The following is a 21,284-nucleotide window of genomic DNA, read 5'->3' as shown; positions in this document are numbered from 1 at the left end:
AGAAAATAAATGAATAAAAAATCTTTTGTGTTGAATATTTCCCTAAATACTGTATTATTTTGGTAGTATTTTTGGAAAAAATATTTTCATATAGAGATTTTAAGGAATCATTACTCGGGCTTCTTTAAAATCACATCCTCGAAGATTTTCACTCTTATTATTAGTTTACTATTTCTATTATTATTTATTATTTGTTGAAAGGAAATCATAATAGTAAAATTTCAGAAACTAAATATCAATGAAAAATTAAATTTACTAAATTTCAAAAGCATGATAAGTAAAGAGCATTGAATTAAATTTTAAGGAAATGTAAACAGCATAAAGGTAAGAAAGCATAACAAAGTAATTAATCTTGAATATTAGATTGCAAGTAAACAAACTAGCATAGAAATAAAAAATGCATGATAAGTTGAATTGTTGGAAAATGTAAAGTGCATGTAAGTGAATTGCAAAGTAGATTAAAGTGCATAAATTTAAATAAAAGATGAGAATAAAAATTAATGAATTTAGTTTCTGAAATACTATTTTGAAATTGGATATATAGGAATTATATCAACCCAAAACAACACATAAGTAAGTACCAATGGATATAAAAAAAATGGGACTCTCGACAAGCAGGACTAAGCCTAAAGGTATTAACTACATGTAGCTGCCTTATTGAACAATTGAAATAATATGCTGATAGTAAAAGAAATGCCTCAAAAAAACTAAACCAAAAACTGGTAGTAAATAATTTAAACAAACAGTTAGTAAAGTAAACAAAGTGTTGCACAAAATCAAGTATAAAACATTCTCTAAATTTAAATCTAAAATAAGTCATAGGAGAGAGAGTAAAAGCATAAAACTAAAGCAAGGCAAGTAGCTAACTAGATGAGGAATGGAACTCCATAGAAGGGCTCAAACTGTGACTACCAATAGGAAGAAAACAAAATAATTTGGCCGCTTGAAAAATAGAACAAGGTAGGAAAATGGCATTTTTGTCCTTGCGGCTTTTTTTTTTTTTTTTCAAATAGCTATACTATAGCTAAAAATAGTAAATGCCTAAACCTTCAAACTTTTCCCTTTCCCCTACAAACAAATCCCATGTAGCAAACCAAAGAACATGTAAAGCTTTGAGCTTTAACGAATGAATAAAACAATAGTCTCCAACAATGATAAGGCTTTAGGCTCTTACCCATAGACCTTATATAGGAAACTAAAGAAACCTCGTTCATATCTATGATGGCTCAGTATAACAAAAAAAAATTATAAAAATTGAAAAGAATAGAACTCCATGCTTCCATATAGAAACTTCATGCATGAAAAGAAAAAAAAGAAGAAAAATAAACATGAAACCATTACTCGTGAAAATGGTAAACAAGAGATACATTTTTGCACCTTTATTTAGCAATCATTTCATTGTTCTTGGGATCAAATGTATCATCTTTACTATTATAATTGATCTTTAATGTCTTTTTACGGTTATGGTCTTTAAAAGTCCCTTTTAATTTTTTTTTTAATGTAAGATCGGTGTTGTCCTAAAAATAGAGTATAAAGCTCTTGATATATTCAAGGGTAGGTACGAGCCAAGGCAACCAACCTTTTTTTTTCTTGTTTTTTATGTGTTCCTTTATTGGTTTTCATAGCTTCTTTTATTTCATTTTAGAAGCTTTTATCTTTCAACTCGTTTTATTCTTTCATAAGGATGATAGTGAAGCATATGCGGAAAGACATAGTCACAACTGTATACCTTAGATCTTTTGTGGATATATGGTAGCTTTGTATACAAATAAATTAATTAAGAAAAGTAAAGGTTCTACCTTTATCAAGTTGCAGCAAGCTACTCCTTTTTTGGCAAAGCTTCCACTTTTCTCCTTCGTTGGGTCTTTCTTTTTGTGTGCCCTTCATTTCACATCACTATTTATAGCTTTTCTTTAAAAGTGCTTCTGTTCTTGTTTTTGGCCCTTTCTTGCTTCCTATGTTTGGTTTTTCCTAAAAAACTCTCCCCTCGAACTTTATTCCTCTCTTTTTTTTTTCAAAGCTTTAATTTTTTTTTTGGCTTTTCTTTTGTTTCCCTAAAATCTCTTTTTTTTTTCTTTTTTGTTTGTTTTCCTTCTTTCTTAAAGCTTTCATGATTTTTCCTTTTTCTTCTATGGTTTTAGCTCTCTTGTATAATGCCCTAAAATCGTCATCACTTAGTTTTACTATTTTTTTTCTTTCTCTCCCTCCCACAATCTTGTTACCAAACCACTAACCTTTGCTTTTTTGTTGTAGGTTCCCACTGCCACAAACCCTCAGCTTGTTTCAAGCTAAGTGTGTCTATTTGTTCCTTTCATGTAGGTTTTATTGTTTTTTTTTTTTTTTCATGTAATCAGCTAGGCTTTTCTTAGATTTTATTTTGGTTTTGAGCTAACTTGCTTCTTCCTTTCTTTGTTTGGGGCTTCGACCTTCCATTTCTTCTCTTTTCTTTTTGTTTTCATAACTATTTCAACCTTTTTTCTTTTCGCCAAACCTTTTTTTCCTTTTTTTTTTATGGTTCACGTGCCCTTTTTATGACAAAATACCTCATGTAAAACAACATCAATAATATCTGAATAGTTAATTTTTTTCATATTGATTAATTTTTGGGCCTTTTTATGCTTGGACTAAGTTTGGGTGTTGTTTTGATTTTTGGCTTTTTTTTTCCTTAGGTTTCATCACTTAGGTTTTGTTTTGGGTCATCTTGGGCTTTTATTGAGTTTTGTTTTGGGCTATAAGATGAGTCATTAAACAAGCCACATTATAGGCCACACATTGGGCTTTTAAAATGAGTCATATAATAGGCTCAAAAAATAATGATATTGGTCCACGTGCAAAAAATGAGCCTAAATCATAATTATATTTGAACATTGTTAGATTATTCTAGACAAAATAAGATGTCTATAGTACAAGGATCATTTTTATATTTAACTATATTTTAAATGATGTTAGACTATTTAAATGTGTTCAAAAAAAGAAAAAGCTGCTAGAGAAGTTAAAAAAAAAAAAAACAAGAAGGTTACCTAAGGCGTGAGAGAAAATAAAGATGAGGGCAAAGTTGTCGGTTGATCAAGTGATTAAATGAAGGTCAATTTGTGGTTCAATTGAGTTAAAATTTTATTAGTACGTTCATGATTCATTGTTTAATATTCTAAATGGTGGAGATCAGGATTAAAACTCTATAAGAATAAATTTATAGTGTATTTGTTGAGTCACCTATTTGATTAAATTTCTTCAATTATCTTTCTAATTATTATTTAATTCTAGTTTTAGTTAAAGGAAAACTTTGTATATCTATTATTTGATAATAAAAATTTTGCTAGTGATTCATGATTTTTTTTTACACTGAAAGATTTTTCATATAAATCTTAATGTATTTTATTTTTTTATATTATTGATTTTTTTTTGCTTATAAATTTACTATTTATTTATTGTGGGTTTATTATGATATGATTGTATATATCCTTCAGGCCCTAACATTATAACACTCCATGAGTAGCAAAAGAATAAAGCATTAAGCACGTGTATGATACTTCAGCTGAAGAATCACTGAGTCAGCCAAAATTGGTTCAATATTGATTGATTGATTTTGTAATCATGCACTATATATCCAGGAGCAACAACAAAGCTTACATTGGCCCTCGTGAGAAAGCTAAGGGTGACTGGACAATGTACGCTAAAAGGCCGTAAACAGAGAAAATGTAGAAGCCAATCATTCTCCAACGCTATATTATATGTTACAGACAGTTGCAAAGAGCAAGACCTTCAATTTCAAGCACCATTAAGGTCTTACAGGGTCTTGCAGCATTTCTTTTACCACGTCTGTTGAATCTGTATTTGTACGTTTACAGGTGACTGTAGAGATAATTACTGAAGTAGGGGATCCAAGAGTGCCTATCTGTAACATCGCTAAAAAACTCAATTATCAATTTGCTGATTTTAGTTGATCATGGTTTTGGGAAAATGAAAAGGTCACTTTCCTTCTCTATATTTCTTGCTTATTAGACATTTGGATACTGATATCCATGCCTTTCAACCCTGCAGGGTTTTATATGGAGCGAGAGCAATTACTGTGTTCATAACGCTAAGTGTCCTGTTCTTTTAGTGAAGAAACCACAATGATCAAGGGTATGCTACATTAACGAGTTCAAATTATTTTACGTCTCTATGCCAGATAAAAAGTTGATTTGATACAACTGTGATGTAAATTATACACATTACAGAAATTTAGCTTAACATATGGATGCTCAAACTTTTTCTTTGTTATGTTAAATGCAGTAAGGAGACTTCATTTTACCTTTCAGGTACCGGTAGAGAAGAAATATGAACAAATTTTGCTATGTTTGTGATCTATTCCTTTAATTAATGAATTTTAAAATATTATTCATGGTTGTTTGTTAAGTTTAATTAAAAAAAATATAAATAAACAGAAATCGAGTTTATTTATAAATTCTTCATCAAACATTATCTTCTTTTAAACTTTTACATCATAAACGAATTGAATATGAATTAATTTTATTATTTTCATGGTATGTTTGTTTAATTAACGAAAATCTAAATATTATTTATAATCGTTTGTTAAGCTTAATAAACGAATATAAATAAATAGAAACCGAATCTATTCATGAATTATTTGTCAAATGTTTTATTTGTTACGGAAATAAAGGTTGCATTAGTATATGTATAATTGGGGATATTTCAACTGTAGTTCTTTTTACTTGCAATATTACAATTATCCAATCATAACAAAAAATTATATAAGAGTTAAACACTTAAAAATATGTATTTTAATTTTTTTTTTTATAAATTCTACACAATACTTAATTATAATTGATTAATTGCACTATAGTAATTATAGATGATATGCTCTCAAAATAATTGCATACTCAAATGAAAGTATATGCTAAAATTTTTTTATGTTAGAGCTAGAGAAATTTGAGATCTACATTTCAATTAATATAACTAGTTCCATTTATTTGCATAGAACTAAGAGTAATTATTATGATATAGAACATAGATTTCTACATTTGCAAGCAATGCACAGAATAAATTAGATGCTCGATAATACATCAGAGCAACTCTCTGTTTAAAGCTTCAAGCAGATTGATGAATTCACCACATTAAAATAGGATTAGGCACTTTTCATCCAAAAATACGGTTGAGAGTGGCTGCCAATCGAACTCCCCCCTGAGCTAACCTCCAGCTAACAATTGGAAATCTGGAGAGAAAATAGTCGTCTACAAGCAGCTTATACATTGTTAATTTTCCTTTAACGAGAATTAATAAACATCCAATATGTCTAATCTCATAAATTTTAAGCTTACCTTCAAGTACTGATCCTTCTGTGACGCCTTTATATGCCCAATCACAGGCCGCTTTGATGCCTTCAGACGCATATCTACCAATAACAAACACAAGAAGTAAAGCTTGATATCGTTGGTGTTTCTTTTACTTTTTCAAATTAATGAGTATTACTGTTCATATATTATACATCCTACCAAACCACTGTTAAGAAACATACATGTCAGGGCATGTTGTCTTATTGAGACTGCAAGTCTCCCATCTTTTGACTTGATCTGCCCATTTAGTCTGTTTCTCAATCGTTAAAGAAAAAGGAAAATAGGAATCCAAAATCAGAATCGATGAATTAATAATAGAATATAATGCTATAGACTAGCTCTATATCAGTTTGTGAAAAACTGGCTTGGAAAAGATACCGTAATATTTTGTTGAATAGCATCAACCATGGCATCTACATTTGAATCATAGAACCTTTCTTCTGCGGTTTCAATTATATTGCTATCCCAAACCTGTATTCTTTGACATTAATGCACAACACATATCATGTTCCAAAAGGGCTATGAACAAGTTAAATTTGGGCTTACATGGTGAAGAACTTCCTTTCTTGTATACCAGTGGACATCAATTGTGTTGCCTCCCTTGTCTGATGCAAAACCCACATGTAAAGGCTGCAATAGACAACAATATTTTATTAAAGTGAAATTGAAATTCTCAAATTGGTATTAACAACTTTTTACAATGAAATAATATGTAAAAACGGTGGGACTCTTTTCTGGAATGAGATCATACCTGATGGATGTCTCCCATAAAATGAGAAAGGAATAGAAGTGCTTCTGTAAGGTTATCTGATAGTTGTTCATTTCATCACATAAAAACAGAATTAGATCGGCAAAATGGGAAAAATGGGCAAGTTAAAGAAAGAAAACAAGAGAAAAGGATAGAAAAACAGGTACTGTGTGGGAATATACATTCTGCTTCACTTGCAGCAGAATTGTAGCTAAGAAGCTGTGAGGTGTAATTGTTAATTGCCCCAGCAACACACCTCCCAATTTCTCCATCTTCATCTTTGCAGTCCCCTGAAGATAAAAGTAACTGTTTTGGATTAAAACTGGACCTGTCATCATATCATTTTAATCCTCAAGATTATGCTAACATTGAGGGATTTAAGTTCTGATTACAAAATTAAACAAAGAGTAAAATCTCAATCATGCCTTTCTCTCTTTACCTAGTATAAACAAGTGTCAAATAGAAGAAACAAAAGAAGAGGGAGTCAAAACTTACTTTTGTATTGGTAAGTGCAAGTATCAGGGGTATTAAGGAAATGAAGAGGAGATGACCAGCGGTAACGGAACTTAATTTGATCTGCCCATGAACACACACTCCCAAGATCATCTTCTGCCGATTTAGGCAACAGTTGCTTCACAGCATCTGCTGTTGCTTCACTCAAGCGAGACTATCAGAATAATGAATTTTAGTCACCAACGGTAGCAAACCCAAAAATAATAAAAAAAAACACATCGATATAACAGCATATATCACACGAAAGGTTGAAAGACAGATGCATTAAAACCTGAGCAATTCGACAAACTATGGAATGGCCATCAGTTCCCCAACCATATATTGGTGGAAGTGTAATAAGTATAAATGAAAACAAAGCTAACATCTGCATTCTGCAGCCCTCCATTTTCAATGTCCTACACAATAATCAACAGTGTGCTGCTACTTCCGTTACTTTTATAACTAGCAACAGATGGCTTAAAAAAGGAAGGAAAAACAATAGCTTTACGAGATTGGTGTGAAATGTATGAAAAAATAACTTTTTCTCTGGTAGCTATGTTTCAAGCTATATTTTATATATGTCTTATTTTTTTTAAAAAAAGATATATGTCTGAAAATTATGTTTACTTCTTCATTTCCGACAAATTAGTTGTCAGGTTTCAAATAAAGTTGCGGCTCCATATATTCATTCACACCTGTTCATATTCATCCTTGACTATCACGACCCTATGTTATTAATATAATGCCTAACATAAAAGGGTATAATTTAGAAAAATATTATTCGCCCGTCATTTTTATTTTAGACATTTGTATTTTTTAATTATTAATTTGATTGTAATATCTCGTTTATAAATTAATTGACATATTCATGAATTGATAGATTCTACTTTTGAATTATTCAATAATTATTTATTACATGAGAGATTACAAATATTTAAAACAAATTTGATAGGACAAGTAGCATGACTCGTGATTTGGTCATTCTCGTACAAAATTCATTACGTTCATAGAAACAAAAACAGGGTAACTTTATAGCCTCACAAGTAAAAAAGAAAAGTTTTTTTTTCATTTTTACATAATTAGAGGAGTAATTAAATTGAGAAATTATGTCAAATTATTTAGAGAATCCTACTTATATTTGCCAATTTGCATTAGATTCTCTACCATTTCAGCTCCTGCTTCACTGCCTTGCTTCAAGCCATTTTGAGCAACGATTTTATTAAATTGCTATATAAGAAATATATCAATATCTTTCCAAAACAAAATAGATGCTGTATATCTCTTTTTGTGTCAGAAAAAAAAATATTTCCTTTTATGGTTTAACATGCATGGCTTTGAGGAAGGTGGTTGGAATGGAAAGGAACTTGCAAAGGAAACAAATATGAATTTGTGATACGGTGGTTACAGTTTGGATGAAGAATCTCTACTATGCCTTTTTGCCGCAATAGGTAAAATCTATATTTGATGGAATGAAAAGGTTCTATGGCGAGTTATTTAAGGTAATGATCAAATTTTGAATATAGTTGTCACATTGCATGCAAAGAAAAAACTTATATGAAATAATTATACCACATCAATATATATATTTTTTCATTCAAATTATATCACATAATTAAATTATTAGAAAAATAAATTATTTATAGAAATAAATATTCAATATTTATTTATCATATGCGATGTGTAATAAATGATTGATTTTTTTTCTAATAATGTGATTATTTAACGGAATTTTAATGAAAAAAATATTTATTGACGTGACATAACTATTTCATACAAATTTTTTTCTTGTATAAATTATGACCAATTTAAACTTCCAATCCCATTTTAAATTGGGAAGAAAAATTTTAATTAAAATAATACTCATTTTCTATTTTAAGTGTCATTCTTTGATTTTCATGCATATTAAAGAAGAAATTTTGATTTTTGTATATTTAATATTATAAATTTAAAATTTTTATATATTTTATATTATAAATTTAAATTTTTTATAATATTTGATGTATCATGCTTTTATTGTCAAAAAGAAAAAAAAAATTTGACAGGTTAAATTTAAATATAAAAAAGTAAGAGTAGAAGATATTTAAAAAATGAAAAAAAAATCATGTTGGGATATTCCAAAAAAAAAAAAAGTGGATGCTTAAAATGGGACAAAGGAAGTAACAATTATAATTGAATTTGTTCGAATAATTATTAGCATCTTTTATGATGAGACTTTGAGTATTGAAATTTGAAAAATTTTGCCAATGAAAATCTTATACATCGTAATGGAGTTTTTAAACTCTACCAAAAAGATTAAGTGTAAGAGTTGACATGTTTTCAACTAAATATATTAATGAAAAATTAATTAATTATTAATAAACGTATAATAACTATTTAACTTTGTAAAGTTTAAAATTCAGCTTTAGATATATTGTTTAAACTTGTTGATGGGTCAGACTAGGCCTAGCAAAATATTTTAATATTTTAAGTAATCTCAGAGTAATCTCATATTTGATCCAACCTGATTTTTTGTTTAAGCTTATTTATATATATATATAATAATAAAATCTAATTATACATAAAAGTACAAGTACTTAAAATTAAAAAAAAAGATTTTTTTATTTTTTTATAAATTATTAATTTAATTAATTTTAATTGAATTTATGAATTATTTGAATTTCATTCTAATTGAATTTTATTAATTGCAATTTAAAATTATATCATTGTTTTCTATAAAGAAGAAATTAACTTTATCTTGTTACAAGTAATAAAATAAATGAGTCTTATCAAATATAAAAAATAAAGCAAATAAGTCTTACTCTATTGTTATAAAAATATTTTTTTAATTTACGAGCAGCGTTGGGATTAGACCTTAAATAGTAAAACTTAAGTTTTGCCTTATTTTTTTATCAAGTTTTATTATTTATTTAATTTTATTTAACATAATTAATATTTATGTCTAATTTTTTTAAAATTTTAAATGAACTTTTAAATTTAAACGAATCGCCTGACTTACGAGCAAATCTAACGTGATTATACAAAACAATAATCCACTCTCTTTTCCAATTACACTTAAAAAATAAAAATTTTATAAATCTTATTTTATTATATGCTGGTTCTTCTGTAATCGTCCCAAAAATTTTGTTTGTTGCACCACTATACCTCACTCTTTTTAGATCAAATTTTACGATTCCCTTCGCGTACTTTGGGTTAGGCTAGTTATCCATTTGTGGGCGTTGTGCCTTTTACTAGAACTAAAAGCTTTTGGTCATTTGTTCGACCAAAAGGCCTACGTGCTATGGCCCCTTAAATTGAAAAGAAATAGAAGTTTTTAATTTACTTTCAGATTTACACCAAGAGAAACCAAAACCAGTTAATCCATTTGTGCTTTTAAAGATAGGTGTTCATCAGGTTAATTTGCATAATTTTCAATGAATTAAACGAATTATATGATTTTATTTTTATTAATCAAAATAAATTTATTAATTTAAAAATCTAATTGATTGAATTTAATTTGATTAATTGTAAAATTAATTAAATAATAAAATATATTTAAATTAAATTATATTTTAAAATTTAAATTTTTTATATTTGAAACAAATTAAATAAAATTAATTAATAAAATATTTAAATATTAAAGTATTAAGACTTTATTTGGTAACCAAAAAACAATATCCATAAAATAAAAGAATATTTTAAGAGATTTTTTTTTAAAAAAATAATTTGTGTGGACATCAAATTTGTCCGGTAAAAAATATATATATATTATTAAATACAAAATACAAAAAAAAATATAAAATACAAAATACAAAATATCAAAAAAATATAAAATATCGAAAACAAACAAACAAACAAACAAACAGAACATAAAAAATGGGGGTGGTAGTGGTGCCTTCCTCAGCACCACTGCCACCATGTCCTACCATCCACCCCTTTGACCACCATGTCTTACCACCCATCCCGCTGCGTAACCCTACCATTGTTAGATGTTGCCAAAAATAAATAAAAGAGGCATGGGGCTCGCGCTTGCATCCCAATGCCTAGCCCTGTGCCATTCCCTTAGGCACAGGGCACTGCCAGAGCTTTATAAATAGAGCTCATGGTCGGACAACAAAACAAGAAAAAAATAGATGAGAGATTCTGCAAAAAAAAAAAAACCCAAAAAAAATTCAACAATCCTCCCGTAGAGAGGAATCTAGTGCCAAGAAGCTTCCTGCACAAAAAAAAAAAAAATAAATAAAGCCAGTTTCACAAAAAAAAAAGAGAAGAAGTCAAAATACAAAAAAAAAAGTTTAACCGAAAGCTCAAGAACAAATCTACGCCGTTTGGGTTTCCTTTTAGTAAAACGGAGATCAAATTTGGGTTCAAGGAATCGACGGGAACATTTTGATGTGTTTTAAAAATTTTTCGACCACCGACGACGGTGGTCGGTGAACTGCAAATGGCAATGGTGACGGTGGAGGCACGGTCGGTAGGCCACCTGTGTTTGGTAGAAAAAAAAAAGAAGAGGATTTTTTTTTTGGAAAGGAAAAATGAATGAAAAAAAAAACTTAACTTTTATATAGAAGACCAATAGCTAAAACGACACCATTTCAATAAACGCCCAAAACGACATCGTTTTAAGCACCCAAGATCCGTGCGTCAACCCGTAACCCGACTCGAGGTCCACACACCCGACCCGCGACCTGTTACCTTTCATTAGCCTCTGATCGGACCGACTGAACCGGAATCGAACTGCTGAACCCGACCCGGACCAGAACTGGACCTCTGAACGTGACTGGATCGCTGACGCTAGACCGAACCGTTGGACCGAACCACACGTTGACAGGTTCGATTCAGGTAAAAACAATTTTTTTGAATTTTTTTGAATTTTTATATATTATTTTATTAATATTTATGCATATCAAAATATTTATATTTGTTAGATTAAATGATGAAATATGTGGTTAATTTTTTTTTATAATTTTGTTAATTTTTAAAATAAACTTTAAAAATAAAATAAAATAAAAATAAATTTAATAATAATACTAAATTAATAAAAAATGTAGGAAAAGGAAATTTTTATCTGACGATGAAATTCAAATGTATTCCGAGTAGTGATGCCTACGAAATCTCTAGGTGAGAAGATTTTTTTAAATACTACCAGTGTATTGGAGTATTTATAAAAAAAATTTTAATACAATAAAATTTTTCTTTTTTAAAGTAATAAATAAAAATTGATTAATAAATTAAAAATATAAGTAATAAAAATGAGAAGAAAAGAAATTTTATCCAATGATAGGATTCTAAAAGTATTTCGAGTAGAAATGCTTTAAGAAATTCCTAGGTGAGAAGATTTTTTGTAAAATATTACCAATATATTGGAATATTTATAGAAAATCTTTAATATAATTAAATTCCTTTTTCTGGAAAATTTTAATTAAAAATAAATATTAATAAAATAATTAATAAAATTTCTAACAAAGGAAAATAAAATGTGTGCATCAACATGATAACATTTTGCATTGCATGCATGATTTTTTTTTACGAAAAGTAAATTTGAGCCTCCGAAAATGAGATTATAAGGTATTTCGAGAAACGATGCCTAAGAAATCTCTAGGTGAGAAAAAGTTCTTCTAATGTTACCAACGTACTGGAACATTTTAAGAATTATTTGAATAAAAAAGTTTTAATTTATTTTTCTCAAGAATAAATTTTTTTTTCTAATAATAAAAAAATCAAAAAAATTATTTTTCAAACACCGAAAATTGGACAATTTTTATCAAAATCAAAGGATAACACGATGTTAATTGGTATTATTTTTAACGGGCGTTATGGGGATGCTAATCATTCCCCACGCGTAACCGACTCTTGAACCCAAATTGTTTCACAGACTGTAAAATTATCTTTTTAATAAATTTTAAAACTTTATTAAAATTAGTTAAACTGCACGAATTGTTTAAAAAAAATAACAATAAGAAAAAAATAATAGTAAAATGTATATGTTATACCTATCTCTTAGTTGAGTAATCTACACCTGTTTATCTGGACTTATATGAGTCGGTTAGAATTTTGTTTGCCCTCTAGTCTTTTACCTTGTTGTCTTCTTCTTCTTCTTCTCCAATAGGTGGTTCACCAATGAATGATGGATTGACATCATGCTTCGTTGGTGGATCATCCATCATTGGTGCTAAATTGACTCAAAAGGTATATCATTTATTATCGATGTTGTAGATAACCTGATATGTGTATTAGCTCTTATCAATCCTACTGCATATCCACCTCAATGAACAAAGTTCTTTCCTCAACAATCCATTATAATCGTCGTATAAAACAAAATCATTCCATAAGTATTCCAAAAGCATAAAGAAAAAACAAACGTATATAATATTATGTTAGTATTACAACATTAGATGAAATGAGCAAAAAATATAAAAATAAGCATATAAAATATTATAAGTAAAATAGGCCAAATCAAGTATTATTTTAACGTTATATATATATATATCGACTACATCGAATAAACATTATATATTAGTATTAAAAGTCATACTAAATACATCAATCACTACTAAAATAAGCAAATTTATATGTTTCATCATCATCATCATCATCATCATTATCATCATCTTCATCACCATCATCATTTTCTTCTTTTTTTCGAATCAATTGTAATAAATCTATCTCTTCATAATCACTAGCAACAAAAATTGTAGGATTATTAAGTTCTACTGATATAGTAACATTTTGTGGAATAAAAACTTTAACTTCTTGGTATACGTCTTCATTTAAATCAATTGTTTGTTTTTCATTTCCATCAATATTACTTAGCTGATATGTACTCCTAGCATTTGTTTTAAACATTGCCCACCAATCATTTCAATCTCTTCTGCTAGAAGGATAGCATGTATAAGAAACTTGTTGTACTTGTTCAACTGAGGTAAATGATTCATTGCTAGCAAACATTGAATTGTGTTTAATTTCAACAAGACCATGATGAGGATCTACCTTACCCTATTTTCCATGTCAAACCAATGATATTTAAGAAGTATAACCTTATTCCTTTCTCCAAAGTACTCTAACTCAATGATCTCTTCCAAGATACTACAAAAGTCATGCTCATAATCATTGTAACAACTTACTTACACATTACCCATAATTTATAGTCTTTTGAGTTTGGCCATATTTAGTTGTATGAAACTTAAAACCATTCACAAAGTTACCTTTGAAACACCTAACCAAGCGTCCAGGGCCATAAGGTATCTCAACTAGATGATGAATTTTGCCATTTTACTCTTCAACCTATCTAATCGTAAAACATTAAAATTGATCACAGTTTAAATTTATATGAAAATATAATTTATATTCATTTATGGTTTTATGCTCTAAACTTACAAATTGTCTTAACCATTGCAAAAATCTTACATCATGTGCTTTCTCCAATTTCGCATCACTTATATTCACAAATTCTCTTTTCATGAAGTCATAAAATATCCTATAATTGTCAATTACAAATTAGAAAAATTGTCAACTACTTGCAACATACATTATAGAGTTGACAAATTACTTAATATAAGGATTTATCTTTTTGCAATTCAATCACTACAACAAATTTGGCAATTTGTGACACTTTTCTAAGTGACGTATTGTATTTTGTCATGCAAAGTATGTAAAAGGTGACAAAAAATATATTTCGTCACCTTTTTATATTGTTTTGATATTTTATATGATAATATATAAAATTGTCATATGATAACCTCACCAAAATCTTGCTGTCAAATTTATTTGGTGGGAAATATTTGTGATTTTTATTTTAGGCAATGTTATAATTTTATCATCAATTTAAAATTTTATCTGTGACAAAATTTTTTTGATAGATTTTAGGTGATATTATTAATTTTTACCACAAATCGAACACTTTAATTAACTATTAATGACATTGCAATTTCGTCACATCAATGTATGTTGTTATATGACGATAATATAAATGTCACAAACTTTTACCTCTAAATTTATTTGGTGAAATTTTTTTTTGTGATTTTTTTTATTTTAGGTGATGTTTAAAATTTGTTATTAATTTAAAATTTTATCTATGATGAATTTTTCTAGCAGTTTAGAGGTGACATTATCAATTTTTGTCATAAATGTAACACTTTAGTTAACTATTAATGACACTACAATTTTGTCACCTTTTATTTTATGGTATTATATGATGATAACATAAATGTCACAAACTTTTATTGTCGATTTTATTCGGTGAAAAATTTTTTTATGACTTTTTTTTATTTTAAGGAATGTTATAAATGTGTCACTAATTTAAAATTTTATCTATGATGAATGTTTTCTGATAGGTTTTAGGTGATATTATTAATTTTTGTTACAGATTGAATACTTTAGTTAACTATTAATGACATTGCAATTTCGTCATGTCAATTTATGGTGTTATATGACAACAACATAAATGTCATAAATTTTTACTGCCAAATTTATTTGATGAAAAATTTTTTATGACATTTTTTTTATCTTATGTGACCTTATAATTTTGTCACCAATTTAAATTTTTATTTGTGACAAATCTTTTTTGATAGGTTTTAGGTAACGTTATTAATTTTTGTCACAAATTGAACACTTTAATTAATTATTAATGATATTATAATTTCATCACATTAATGTTTGATGTTATATAATGATAATATAAATGTCACAAACTTTTACAACAATTTTATTTGGTGCAAAATGTTTTATGACATTTTTTATTTTAGGTGACATTATAATTTTGTCACCAATTTAAAATTTTATCTATGATGAATTTTTTCTAATAAATTTTTGTTACAAATGAAACACTTTAGTTAACTATTAATGACATCACAATTTCATCACATCAATGTTTGGTGTTATATGATGTTAACATGAATGTGACAAACTTTTACTGCCAAATTAATTTAATGAAAATTTTTTTTGTAACATTTTGGATTCTAGGTGACGTTATTTATCCATCATTAATAAGTTCAAATTAATGTGTAATTTATAAGTGACGATTTAACATAGCTTATATATTCCTATTATTATACCTATTTAAGAATATAATTTTTTTATTGAGCATAATTTATTTATATATTCATATATGAAAACTTTATAATTAAAGAAAATGAATTAAATATTAGATATAATAAAAATTTTAAAGTACACATATTGCTATTAATTTTAAAAGAAATTTTAAAAATTTAAAAATTTCTAATTTAAAGTTTTTGTTAAAGGAAAATTTTTACAGTAAAAAATTATTTTTACTTATATATATGTATTAAAATATTTTCAAAATATTTTTGGAGCCACTACCTTTAAGAATGGATGATACTCTACTTATCCATATCTTATCCAATAATATCCCTACTTAGACATTGATGTTATTGGGATTAAATTTTGTCAATAAACAAGTTCATAATTTTATAATGTATAAAAATTAATATAAAAATTATAACTTTTATATAAAAATTAATTTTAAATCAAGTTTCTCCTAAACTTCTAAACTACACCATTTTAGATTTTTTATTAGGTTTTTCACACTCCTTCTAAAATCATGCTAACAATCTCGTGGATTGTCTTTTTGCCAAACACGTCCTTCCTTCAAACTTTCTTTTACGTCTCTTGTCGTTGACAGGCCACTTTTTTCCACTTTCCTCAAGACATTGTTGACCAGTAGCAAATTCAGCTGTCGCTGATTGACTAGAAGTGCACCCAGGTTTGTCTTCATCTCTTTTACACGTTGAGTGAAGCAAAATTTAGTTAATATTTTGTTTTAGGAGTAATATGGAGCAGGCAAATAGATTCCAACAAATCTCTATCTCTATCACCATCATCACTAAGGAACCTGGAATCAGAAGCAGCTCAATTGTTGTAATGAGTGTGGGTGGAGACCTAGTTAACTCTTTCAAAAGGTAATGAATCTTTAAAGAAGTCACACTCACTTTCCGCATCGATTTTTATGATGCCTGCATAGAGTTCTCTTTCCTCCATGTCTGTGGCCTCCATTTCCTTCTTAAATCCCTTTGATCCATAGCCCAATCTGAGTTCTCCATCTTCTCTATTCCCAGACCTAATCCATCCTTGACCTCCAAGGTTCATAATTTGTAAATACCATTTAAGAAAAATCAATGTGTTTTTTTTCTTTTTTTTAAACTTGTGTGTGAAATTTGAGTCTTTTGGGTGTAGTGGTTCCAATGTCATTTGAGCATTCGTTGACAGAAAATGAGGATGACATAGTGGAAAGCTTGGATCATATGTTCAGTTTAGAGCCAATGAAGATTAAAAGTCCTTCCACAGATGCGGAAGTTGCTTTAGCATTTAGAGTCTTGAAAGGTTGCTGTGCCATCCCTGTTATTCTATAAATACTTCTAAAAAAGTGTATTTAGATTTGTGCTTTTATAGAAGATGACTTGAATTAATGAGTGACAGTTCTTATTGATGGAAAATGGGAAGAGGGATTGAAAAGTGACATTGGATGTCATTGTGTAATATAGCATAAAGCATCTCACATTGTGTCAAAACAAAACAATTAGGGTGTCGTTTCATCGCCACAATTTGCCTACATTTAACCAAATATTTTGAGGAATATAAATATCAATATTGAATGTAATCTTTGAGTACTTAATGTGATATAGGTTTTGATGAATGTGTTATCAACTCGAGGAGTTCTTGAACAAGGTGGTGTATGCCCGGATGCTTTAATCTTAATAATGTTGGATTCCTCAGCCAATCAAATGGTATTTTTTCCCTTCTTTGGTTGTGCCAATTTATTACTTAGCAAAATTCACTAATATTTTGGTATAAATTTATAGTTTAGTTAGTTTCATTTCTTTTTTTTTTTTTGCTGCCATTTTTTGTTAATCACTCTTTATACTAATGCTAATACTATTGACCTATTTTACTGCATCATTATGGTTGCATAACCTTGAAATCTATTTCAGCTTGTGTAGTTTGTAAATTCATCATGCCATTCTTAAAACATTTCCATCTTAGTCTTTAAAGAAGTTTAGTTGTCCAGTGTTTAGCTCCACCAATAGTATATTTGAATGGTAGCAAAAATGTTCTTTTATAGCCTTTTGGGTTTTAAAGGAATAGAAGAAAAAACACCCAACTTTACTTCTTTACTCTTCAATTATGGTTCTTTTAATGATGAATATATAAGTTGCCAATTCTCTTCTATGCTTTTTTTACTTTCATACAAGTAACGGGGATTGGTGACTTCCTACCATTTTACAAGATTAACACTATGGGCTTCTAGGAAGCTAATGGTTTTCTCAACTACTGACTTAATATTCCATCAAAATCATCTCCGATCTGATAGTCAAAAGCCTCTTGAAAGGATTTTACTTAAAGGAAAATAATTTGTAATAGCCATTGTAATTAGATGTTTAGATTTGCAAAAATCCTTTCACCATTTCCATCTTATAGGTCTTTCCAAAACTATAGGTCATGGAAACCTAGTTTTGCACTAAAACAGAAAAGGTTTCATGAGGACTAGAAACACGTAGGTTAACTGTATGTGAGAACATCATCTTTAAATAATCCCTAAAGTTGAGTAAAGGTTTTATACAAAACTATGTAGCCAAAGAAAGGTTCCCCATGACTTTTTCACATGATTTCTAGTAATGATCTCTTTCATATGTCCATTCGTAGAGGTTTTATATAAAACTATGTAGCCAAAGAAAGGTTCCCCATGACTTTTTCACATGATTTCTAGTAATTATCTCTTTCATGTCCATTCCATTTTATGTATATATGCATAATGTTTTTGCTATTATTCCCTAGGATTTTGAAGCATGTAATGCCATTATTGAAGTTGCAGAGCTGGTACAAGACAACCAAGTGGATAAAAATCTTAGGTACTTGAAAGTAGTAGCTGGGATATTTTTTTCAATGCCTTGTTCTTATTTATAATGCTTATGTTTATTTCCTACTATGTCTATATCCTACATCTTAAACCCACTGAAAATAAATAGGAAATGTATTATTTTCTCAATGAAGTTTTCCTGTTGATATGTGTAGAAGAAACTGATCTCTAAATACTATTTGTCTTTTTAATGCTATACTATGTCTCACTAATTTAGTTTTACTGAAAAAGAAAGACCATTCTACTGATCAAGTTGAAATGAGGAGAGTTCTTGCTTTTGCTCATAGGACATGTAAATGAGAGGGAAAGGTCTCCCATGGCAACCATTCATAAAGACATAAGAAAATTTTTCGATGAAAAATCTATTTTTCTCTATCAAAGGGCCCTTGCCCAGTTCTTATGATTCTTGATTTGATGTGATTGCTTGTGCTGTGTCTATTTGTTTTTGCTTTATTTGTTTGCATGTTTATATCTTAGTTTAAGTTACTATTATAACTTATGCCTTCCTGTCTTGATTTGGATGATAAAAAGTCATTCTTGTGATGCAAGATATATCAAGGCATGATAATGACATAGGCTTCTTGAAAGCAAGTGCAATTGTAATTTTTCAATGATTTATCCGAATTGATTTAAAAATAGGCTTAAGGTAATGGTGATTACTTGTTTAAACATAAACTACACATCTTTTGTCTATTTCTTATGATTAGTATCAGCATTGTAGATTGAGAAGTTTACTTGTTAATTTCTTGACAAGACCTATTCTTTAATATAAGGTAGGGCCTCATTTAAAAATTTCATATGCATAAAATAGATTAGTTTGTGTTTTATATTAGTTTTAATCTTATTATGTGTGTTGTGGTTTTTTTTTATATTTGCTATTATTTATTTATTGCAACTTCAAGTAACACAAACTAACCATCAATACAATCACCTTCGACACAAGATTTGGATTAAAAGCTTGAAGACAGGATTTTGATGACTACCTATTTCATAGTTATGACTTTTTGTTTTTTAAACAATATTATTTCTATATGATTTTAGGATAGACTTTAAAGAATATAGTACATTTAAAAACCAATTTAAATATTTGGTGGATTTGCAAGAACATTACATTAGATTATTCCACAAAAATGTTTTTATATATAGGATTTAATAATGTTAATTATGTCCCCAATTTTGTGATGATTTATCTTTCATCACTAATATATCAGATTTAATCATTTATTTTGTGATGATTATAGCCTTCAATGACATTTTTTCATAAATAGCTAATGAAAGCTAACATCACAAAAAAAAAAAAAAAAAAGCATAATGTGATGCTTGATTTTATTGTCACGTTTGATGTTATCTTATAACCATTTGTGACGATAATTATTTTACCAATATATGACGATTTACCTTTCATCATTAATATATCAAATTTTATCATTTATTTTGTGACAATTATAAGCATCAATGACGTTTTTCTTTATAAATAGTTGACGAAAATTAACATCATATAAAAAAAAGCATAAGGTAATGTTTGATTTTATTGTCACGTTTGACATTATCTTATAATCATTCATGACGATAATTGTGTCACCAATATTGTGGTGACTTACCTATTGTCACTAATATATCAGATTTTATCATTTATTTTGTGATGATTATAGCCTTTAATAATGTTTTTCTTTATAAATAGCTGACGAAAACTAACGCCACAAAAATTAATGCATAAGGTGACACTTGATTTTATTGTCACAGTAGATATTATTTTATAATCATTAGTGATGATAATTTTGTCACTAATACTATGACAATTTACCTTTCGTCACTAATATATTAGATTTTCTCATTTTTTTGTGATGAATATAGCCTTCAATGACTTTTTTTTGATAAATAGCTGATGAAAATTAACATCACAAAAAAAAAAAAAAAAACATAGGGTGACGTTTTATTTTTTATAATCAGATTCACAATAGGTGACAATATTTTGCTATCATCATATTAGACCTTTAGTGATGATGCAAACATGACAAACGTTGTGATGTTTAATTTTTTGTCGTGGAATACATAGGGTAACGAAAAACAAATATTTAGTGACATTATTCTATGTGCCATTAATGACCAATTTGTTGTAATGGATAAAACATATATGTAGGCCTTAGCATTCATTTGTTGATTGCCATTGAGACTTATCTTATGGATCCAATGCTTGGCTAGGATGAATGAAAATTGAAAAATGTCTTTTAGATTCCATGACTCCCTAATTATCATTACATAGAACTCGATTCAATCTTATTGATAAATTTGGGTCAAAATAGAATGAGAAAAAATGGATATCTTCTTGATAATATATGCCCACATATAGAAGTTCAAGCAAATGCTCAATTGGCGTATTTTTTCTTGAGATGATGAAAAAACCTAACCGTCATAACGTATCGGTATAGAGACTTGATTGCTAGACATTAAAATGGAAGAAAATGAAGAGTCACCACCAATCTTTTTTAGGGTGTGATTGGCCACCAAAAATTATATCTTTTTAATAAAATAAGAAAATGGGTTTAAAGTTTATTAAAAAGATAATTTCGGTACATGAAAGCAAGATTGAGTTTGAGAGCTGGTTATGTGTGAGGAAGAAGTAGCACTCCCATAATGCCCATAAAATTGGTATCGTGATACAAAAAATCTGCAAGTATATAGGCTGAACAAGTAGTAAAAGAGACCTTTCAATCAAAATGTCAATCCCACATGGATTAGGTAGAACTTCATAAGCTAATTATCGAATATCACCCTACTTTTACTAAAGTTGGTTCAATAAAAAAAAGCATGAAAAATTAACTAAACAAAATTAACAAGTAAAAAAAAAAACTAATATACA

The 21,284-nt window shown here is 28.3% G+C and overlaps 1 protein-coding gene and 1 pseudogene across 2 annotated transcripts; one reads left to right on the top strand and one right to left on the bottom strand.

The window, feature by feature from the left end:
• Positions 1–4,931: 4,931 nt before the first annotated feature.
• Positions 4,932–7,092, bottom strand: ENDO2 (endonuclease 2). Of its 2 annotated transcripts, XM_022870734.2 has the most exons (9): positions 6,869–7,092; positions 6,580–6,751; positions 6,267–6,374; positions 6,088–6,143; positions 5,883–5,966; positions 5,715–5,807; positions 5,519–5,586; positions 5,322–5,395; positions 4,932–5,234 (listed from the first exon to the last, which is right to left on the bottom strand). In XM_022870734.2, the coding sequence occupies exons 1-9, from the start codon at positions 6,980–6,982 to the stop codon at positions 5,140–5,142; spliced, it is 864 nt and encodes a 287-aa protein (XP_022726469.2). In that variant the 5' UTR covers positions 6,983–7,092; the 3' UTR covers positions 4,932–5,139. The 2 variants fall into 2 exon arrangements, with proteins under 2 accessions (XP_022726469.2, XP_089617608.1); XM_089761482.1 differs by having other exon boundaries at positions 4,932–5,395.
• Positions 7,093–12,135: 5,043 nt separating this feature from the next.
• LOC149518749 (uncharacterized) lies at positions 12,136–18,827 on the top strand (annotated as a pseudogene).
• Positions 18,828–21,284: the final 2,457 nt, after the last annotated feature.

This window comes from Durio zibethinus, chromosome 5, assembly GCF_047325235.1.
Source record: "Durio zibethinus cultivar Kanyao isolate XHJ-2024 chromosome 5, ASM4732523v1, whole genome shotgun sequence".
Lineage (NCBI taxonomy): Eukaryota > Viridiplantae > Streptophyta > Magnoliopsida > Malvales > Malvaceae > Durio > Durio zibethinus.
This window is presented reverse-complemented; position numbering and strand designations above follow the sequence as displayed.

What these genes read in the sequence shown, in the direction of transcription:
- ENDO2 (XM_089761482.1), bottom strand. Translation starts at nt 6,982, where the DNA reads ATGGAGGGCTGCAGAATGCAGATGTTAGCTTTGTTTTCATTTATACTT. An exon ending in TTGCACTTACCAATACAAAA is followed by an intron (nt 6,375 to 6,579) that starts GTAAGTTTTGAC and finishes TTTTATCTTCAG; the next exon opens with GGGACTGCAAAGATGAAGAT. An exon ending in AAGACAACATGCCCTGACAT is followed by an intron (nt 5,396 to 5,518) that starts GTATGTTTCTTA and finishes TGTTATTGGTAG; the next exon opens with ATATGCGTCTGAAGGCATCA.